General features: G+C 34.9%; 1 protein-coding gene across 2 annotated transcripts; it reads left to right on the plus strand.

Moving 5' to 3' along the window:
• The first annotated feature begins 1762 nt into the window (after positions 1-1762).
• On the plus strand, positions 1763-6260 carry LOC106624080 (troponin C). Of its 2 annotated transcripts, none has more exons than XM_070107627.1 (4): positions 1763-1907; positions 2470-2644; positions 2711-2962; positions 5959-6260. In XM_070107627.1, exons 1-4 carry the CDS (start codon positions 1890-1892, stop codon positions 5985-5987), a joined length of 474 nt encoding a protein of 157 aa, XP_069963728.1. In that variant the 5' UTR covers positions 1763-1889; the 3' UTR covers positions 5988-6260. The 2 variants fall into 2 exon arrangements, with proteins under 2 accessions (XP_069963728.1, XP_014099243.1); XM_014243768.3 differs by lacking the exon at positions 1763-1907 and adding an exon at positions 2194-2347.
• Positions 6261-8339: the final 2079 nt, after the last annotated feature.

The following is an 8339-nucleotide window of genomic DNA, read 5'->3' on the forward strand; positions in this document are numbered from 1 at the left end:
TATCTCAAAAACTGAGGGAATACTTCGCGTATATACAGACGAGCGGACAGATAGACAGGGCTTAATCGACTGTGGGTCATTACGCTGATCATTTATCTACATACTTTGTACTTTGCTCAAACTTTGCATACACTGTTAGGGTTTAATTAGGGAAATTAGTAAACATTTTCGTCTGTTAACAAATTTTGTACAAGTAATTCTTATTACGAGAATTCCTCTGATCCTTGATCCCAGATAATGTATATTAATCACACTTATAAATTGGTGCGCATCTTTGGACAATTAGTACTTAAGCAGATCTTATTGAGTTAGCTGGAGTCATTTATTTTTCAGCGTAAATTTAATACTTTAAAATTTCTATAAGAAAGCTTGTGTCGTCAGAATAAATAAGTAACTCAAAAGCTGAGCCTGAAATATTTAGGACAATGAGGGAAAGCTCAAGCTAAACCTAGCGATTGTTTGGTATATATAATTCTGATTGGTCTAAGCACGTTGAGCGTAGTAATTACAATTAAGTGCCCACTCTTCCACTTCTAATTCTTCTTCTTATGTTCTGCGTGGGATCGAGAAAAATGATGGATGGATATAAGTCGCTCCAGATTTTGCTGTGGTTGAACTTTATGACAGTCAGCTATTTTAAGGTCGAAGGTGCGCGGTGATCCTCGAAACCGATCTCCGGTATCTGCATCTAAGAAAACTTTTAGTTGAATATTTGGAATTGATCCGCAACAATCAAGCTAGAAAAACTAGAAGACAAACAACTTATGGCCAATAAATACTTTTTTATCTCATTATCATTACATGCACATTAAATGAAGGCATCTATCTCGCCTCTTATCTTCATTCGATAAAATGATTATACAAGTCAACATTATCAATGACCCATTCACCCATTGTGTATATTTTCTTACAGTGTATGGAAATTGTATAAATATTTATTTCATCTTGATTTCGTTAAGCTTCGCAAACCACTACAAAATATCTTGGATAAATTCATACAATACAGTACAGTGGAGAATCCAATGATTTTACAGTGTTTTTCACAAAATACATTGTTGTTATTGTAATCGTTGTTTGCGCATCGGAAACAATTTTTATTGTCCATATATACACACGTACTTGTATGTACATTTCATATGTATATGCGGTTAACACCAACGCTTCTTTCGTTGCTTTTGCTCTTTTTGTTGTTGTTGCATTTGCTGTGTTTGCGGCCTTTCATTTGACTTTTTCCACACTATGGTTGCCGTTAATATTTTTGTAGAGCGTTGCCGCGAAACCGATGAAAGCCATTACTTAAGTGTGGCTGTGTGTGCGCCTTTGTTATGGCTGTCGTTTGGAAATTTTTATGGGGCGTGCGAAACTGCAGTCGTATGTGTGTGTTTCTGTCTGTGTAACGACCGCATATGTATGCGGTTGTGGATCCTGTGCGGGCGTTCGAATGGATGTTTATTGTTGCCTTTATGGTGTATGTTAGACATTTTTGTTGTACAATTGGCAACCGAACCAACCGAACGACGGAGAGGGGCGATAGGTTGCTCTTGGGTGCAGTGAAATTGGGCTGCTATACTTACTTCTGCCCGCTTTTAGTACTCAATAGTTCTAAATAGCTAGCATGGAGTGGTTATATTATATATACATATGTATGTAGGTGTGTATACAATTTATGTGCGGCAGTTGTTGTTGGCCACTTTTACACTAAACGATTTAGATGTTTTAAATACTTTTTGTAGTCAAAACTAATTTGTTGAACTAATTTCAGTTGAGTATCGCCCGCTGAAGAGCCCAATTGTCCGTCTGTGAGGCAAAGTAAAAGTCAGTTTTGAAAAATCAAATCAAAAACCAAGCCCATCCACCGGACATCACCGCAAACACACAACCAAGCCAATATGAGTGATACATTTATTGTGAGTGAAAGCGGAAAGAATATTAATTTTTTACTACCTAATTTATTAATTAATTAAAATGAGCGAAAATCATAAATTTCGCATGAAATTTTGTTCACACCTTCGAAAACAGGTTTTTTCGCTAGAATTTTTTTAGTTTTTCTTACTTTTTTGAAATGAAATGAGTTTACAAATAAAAAAGTGCGCCTGTATGGGTGTATTGCATTCAAGCATGTTGTTAATATCCATGTGAAATTCAAAAACCATTATAAAATTCTATTAAAAGCATAAGAATGAATTTGAAAATAACAAAAAAAAAAATAATGGAAGAAAAAAATTTGGAATAATGAAAAGCGCGCAGAATTTCACAGCAAATGTGAGACGTCGTTTGTCGTTGCAATCATTCTGTTTTTGAATTCGGTCCGCATTGCAACACACAGAATTTCTAAGAAGACATAATGGTACGCCAGCAATTAAATACAATACTAAATTTTTTAATTTAACAGTTAGCAACTGCAATTATTTTGAGTGTTTGCGAGCCAAAATGTTTTTTAATAATTTGCAATTATTATCCTTACTGCAGGATGAGGATCTGACTCCCGAGCAAATCGCCGTGTTGCAAAAGGCCTTCAACAGTTTCGATCACCAAAAATGCGGCAGCATCTCAACTGAAATGGTCGCTGATATTTTGCGCCTCATGGGTCAGCCCTTTGACAAGAAGATCTTGGAGGAGCTCATCGATGAAGTTGATGAAGACAGTGAGTGTCCGCTAAACTAAAGTTTAAGTGAATTGAAATAACATTTATTTTCCTGCTGTCACACAGAGTCTGGTCGCTTGGAATTCGAGGAATTCGTTCAACTTGCCGCCAAATTCATCGTTGAGGAGGATGACGAAGCCATGCAAAAGGAATTGCGTGAAGCCTTCCGTCTGTACGACAAACAAGGCAATGGCTACATTCCTACCTCTTGCTTGCGTGAAATCTTGCGTGAATTGGACGATCAGCTGACCAATGAAGAGTTGGACATCATGATTGAGGAAATCGATTCTGATGGTTCCGGCACCGTCGATTTCGATGGTAAGTGCAACTTTTGTTAGCAGCGTTTGTTGTGTTTGATAAAAGTAAACAAATAACTTTATTGATCTTAAGGAATGAGTGAATTTAAGAAAAGCTCTGGGAATGGTATTTCAAGTTGTTTAAAGTGCCTTAAGTGATTGAAAGAAATTAAGTAAAATTCTCTCACTATGAGATTAGTTATTTTTGGAGAAACTTAGTGGTTTGACTTGTTCTGGTGTCATGAGATTAGAATTTAGCAGTATGGAATCGTCAAAATAATTTTTAAAGCAGTAGAGAATGTTACGGATAAACCTGTAATGATATTAAAACTAAAACTTAATCTTTTGCTGGAATTTCGTTTATAGTCCATAACAGTGAATTTAGTAAAGGTTAATTTACTCGAATCTAAAAAAAAAAAAAGGTATTATATTTGACTGTTCAGTTTAGTCTTGTTTTTATTTCTTACAATTAAATTGAACTATCTGGATTAACTTTTCAATTTGCAATTTATATATTATTAAGTTTAACAAGTAATCCTTTTGCACGGAAAACCTTTCTAGACAAGTCAATTAATCCAAATATCCACGTTAATCACGTGATTAAGTTTCGGTTTGTACAACATTTTCGTGGCAAATTAACTTTTCTTTCCGTTTCGAAAACAACTGATTTACGCCTGGCGCTGCTATATATACAGCCTTTGACATCTAAATTTCTAACTCCGGCCCTTAATTTTGCCATTCCGCTTTCAGTTGTTAATTTTCATGAAATCTTAGTCTTAAACATTATTTTTTAAATAAATGCTGAAATCAGAACTGTGTGTCAAAGGCAAATTGTTTGCAGTCACTCCAAATAGATGAACTAATTAGCATCAGTTTATTATTATTTTTAAATAGTTGCCCCAATTCAGTGAGCCATTGGAAGTTATTTCGTATGCGTCGCATAAATATTTAAAATATTGTTTTTCAAATAAATTTTGGCTTCATGCCAGCACTGAAATCTAGCCGATATTCTCTCATTTTATTTTTTGTTTTGCTGTTAAATCTTTTGACATTGACGTGAGAAGTAAAGTTGAAGGAAGCGCCGTTTTGGGATTCGGAGATTTTGATTGGCTCTGGATGTTTACATAAATGTAGCTGGCTTCAAGGACACACACAACAAGCATAAAATCGAACTACTCAATGAGAGCACTAGACTTTATCGGGAAAGTTGTACTTCCTAGTATACACGTATATATGTATATTGAAGTTGTATTTAAACCCTAAACACGGTATATTAAGTTTGTCACGAAGTTTGCAACAATGAGAAGAAAATGTCCGAGACCCTATAAAATATATACATTGTATGTAAATGCTTAGTACAAGGAGCTGAGTCGATTTAGCGATATTCGTCTGTCTGTATATACGCGAACTAGTCCCTCAGTTATATGGTCGGCTAACTAGATTAGTTGAACATCGGTCACATACTAGTTGTAAGTTATTTATAACAGGCAAATTTTCTTACAGCGTGACTAATTATTAAGCTATTAAGAGTTGACTTATAAGATATATCCATTATGAGACCAGCTCCATCTATTCACATTTCGGTAAATGCATAAATGAGATGAGGTGAGGCTAACTAAATTGCTCATAAATTTAGCTCGGGAATGGCTAGTCATTTTAAAGTTTACTAAATCCAAATACAAAGTAGTTGAGAGTTCGTGTGCATAATAACTGTAAACAAAGAGAGTGAAACTGCCTAATAAAATAAATATGAATATGCGATATCGTTCTCGAAAAGGGTGAATTTAGTAGTATTATCCAGTTGGAGCTCAGATCAAGCAACTTAACTTTCGATAGTTAGGTGCACGTAACCGGTATGGACCCACAATTAGATGCAATAAATATCTGCTGAATTATCCAAAGAATTTTTATGAAGATAATAATAATAAATATTCTCAACAAGTAAGGAAGTTCTTAGTTCGGGTGTAACCGAATATTTTATTCTCTCGCAACTTACAAAGATCAAAGCCGGGAAATTACTGCAGGTGTTGGCAAAATTTTATATTAAAGGAATTTAAAATGGTGTTATATGGGAATATGGCGTGGTTGTCACCCGATTTCCCCCTTTTTCACACTGTCGATAGAGGTGCTAAGAGCATTTGTTCCCAGTGCATTTCGTTTTTATAGCTTTAGCGGCTTATATGATATATATACATATACATAAAAATATCTATCTTATACACTTCGAAGATCTCTTGTTTCAGCTAATTAGCTGCTTTGTCCAAAATTCTATACCTAAGCTCTTACTGATCACAGATATCACCACTTTTATTATCTAGAATTTTGAAAACAATATTTAGTAAGTGAAAGCAGTGACTACCCTTTATCGTTGTTAGACATATTAATGATAAACAGAGGGCAAGTGTTTTGAAATGCCTTAGAAAATTATGTTGGTATTTAAAACCAAAACAAAACGCACATATACACATACATATGTATAATTTGCTGAGAAGCCAAAAGAGACCAAGAAAAAAGATTCTGAAATTTCGGAATTTATCTAGACTCAGCGCACGTCAGCCATGACTGTGCCTTGGGTAAAGATGCTCAGCTATAAAATTATAATCAGTTGCTAGAGGAAAATAATCTTTTTATAAAAAACCTCGGCAAATAAAATCAAAACAATTTATGCTCTTCATATCACTTTTCTAATGGAATATTTTTTAATCTGGTGTATGTGTATGAATGTGTATCTTGCTTGGAGTCGTAGTTTATTTTTAACAATTCATAACAATCTAAACATCTCTAGTGTGTATGTGTAGTTGTGTCGTGAAATACGAGTGCTTGCGTGGGTGGGGACTGAGCACATATTGCTGCCTTCACTCAAGATCCACATACTTATGTTTAAATATATATTTTTATTAGTGCCTATGCTGTGCGCATAAATTTGGATGAAGAAAAACTAATTTTCTTTAATTTAATATCGTGGCTGGCCATAAATACAAATGTTAATTTTTTTTCGTTTTATTTTTCTTATTTCAGAATTTATGGAAATGATGACTGGCGAATAAATATTTATTTTAATACCTAAATACTAGAAAGTTTTTCATCTTGTATATATACACCTAAATACAATTGTAGCTAAATACCTAATACACTCACACACAAATACACAAATACACATGTAAATACCAGAACATCGAATGGCGGTATATTAACACCGCAATGGCAACCTTGCCAGAAAACAGATATGTACTTACGTATATAAACACATACACCTTATTTATTGTATAATGTAACAGAGCTTTGGCAAATAAATTTGTTTTATCTTCTTTTTGTAAAAAGTTTGCATGAGTTTATTTTTCCTTTCTGAGTTCTAAATTTTGTGGATAACTAAATTTCATTATCCCTCTATTTACTAGACCTTAATTTACTATATATTTGGAAATAAATCCCTGTGGCACCTATTACCTGTTACTTGGAGTATACAGATGCTGCTTGCCTTACGGAGTTGCGCCCATCCACATTAGGGAGATTTTACGGAACATTCTTATTTTGCGGGCTTACAAAATCCCACTAGAGCTGAAGCCGAACGATCATCAAGCGCGTCGCATGTTCGGTGAATGGGCCCAAATCGAGATGGCCACTGATTCCGATTTTCAAAAGAAAATTTTGTTCAGAAATAAAGCTCAATTTTGGTTGAATGGGAACTATGGGCAGAAGGGATCATTGGGAAACTATGGAGCCCTGATTAATAACTTTTTTTTGCCTGAATTGGAGGATGTAGAAGAGAACAAAACCAACAAAATGGCGCTGAATGCCAAACAGCTAACGAAACAACTAATTTATTGAAGAAAACTTTTGGCGAGCGCCTTATCTTGCGTCGTAGGCCTGTGGCATGACCTCCAAAATCAATGTTTAATAATTATATAAGCTGTAATTTTTTCGAGCCGGCCACTTGTCCGAAATCATTTTTAAAACACTAACCCTTATTATTATAATAAAGCTAAATTCTTGGCCATAACATTAAATTACTCCTATATACGTTTCATCATAGACATAAAACAATTAATTGGTAACAATGACATCCAACAAGTCCGCTTAACAGATTTATTTTTAGAAAAACATATACAACAAATTTATGTAATACATATGTACAAGTTTAATGACACGTCGCAACAATCCTAGATGTTGGAGAACTTTTGCAACTACTCAAAAATGAATGTGAGGTTCAATCACAAGCATAACGTCTTCCGAAAAAAAAACCAATCTATTAAGAAGAGTAATTAGCTATCTTATGAAATGAAAAGTAATTATTGAGTCTTCTGCGAATATTTGTGTATTCCATTACACAATCTCAATGCAACATAGTGATGCGAAAGGGTTTGTGGCTATGTCATAAAAATAAGAGGAACATCAATTTCAAATGACTGTACATGTAAAACATTTAGCGATTGCAAACTTACGTAACTGCCGAGTAAGTGAGTGTGTATGTGTGAATGCGTGAGAATTTCTATAAACACTAAATCGGTCTTTTGTATGAGCCAAACGTCGCATGTAAATATATGAAAGCAAAAACAACAACGGCTAAATGTAAACTTTCAACATGCAACATGAAGTACTGAGGCAAAAACAAAAAACGAACATGCAGCAGCTACAGTTATCCATCGATCACAGTGAAACAAATTGCGATCATTTCCGCTGTCGATTACTGATAACATCCATCAATGATTCTTCATCTTCGACTACATATTCATCACTTGCCACAAATGCGGCGGGGCGCATGTTGTAATGTAGCTCTCGCTTACAGTGTTGGCGGCCGATGTTCGCTGATTACCATTGGCAACATCAAAACCGATTGCAAAAGATCGTAATTTTTACTAAGCAACAAAAAAACAATTTATCTATCAAAAGAGGATGCGAACTGAGAAATGCTTGCAAAAACAAAAAAAAAACTTCTTGCCTCATTCGCTCTGCAATCGCGCAATCGCAACGAAAATGTCTTCTTACTCAGGCGCTCACTCACTCACCTACTTTTGAATTGACGAAAAATCATTGATCAGATTTATGTGCATTCCCGAACCCTGAGAAATGTTGCAAGTTGCAACCTCAAGTGCTCGCTTATGACGAAATGAATGCTTAACTGCAGTATGTATCTTGATAACATATAGTGGGGGGTACGTGTAACACATGTGAATTTAAGTGGGTGTAGGTGTATATGTGTGTGCGTGAAACACCGATTTTCTCAGTGATCGGTGTGGCCAACAAGTGATATGTTTACGATTGCTTACACAACTGTTGAAAATTTAGTTGTTTTGCTTAAAAATAAACCGTTTTTTGGTCATAATTTTCTTTATTTAATAACTTGTAGGTTTGCAAAACAGTTTTTATACCCTGAACAGGGTATGTTAGGTTTGCAACGA

This window comes from Bactrocera oleae, chromosome 4, assembly GCF_042242935.1.
Source record: "Bactrocera oleae isolate idBacOlea1 chromosome 4, idBacOlea1, whole genome shotgun sequence".
In the NCBI taxonomy this organism is placed as follows: Eukaryota; Metazoa; Arthropoda; class Insecta; order Diptera; family Tephritidae; genus Bactrocera; species Bactrocera oleae.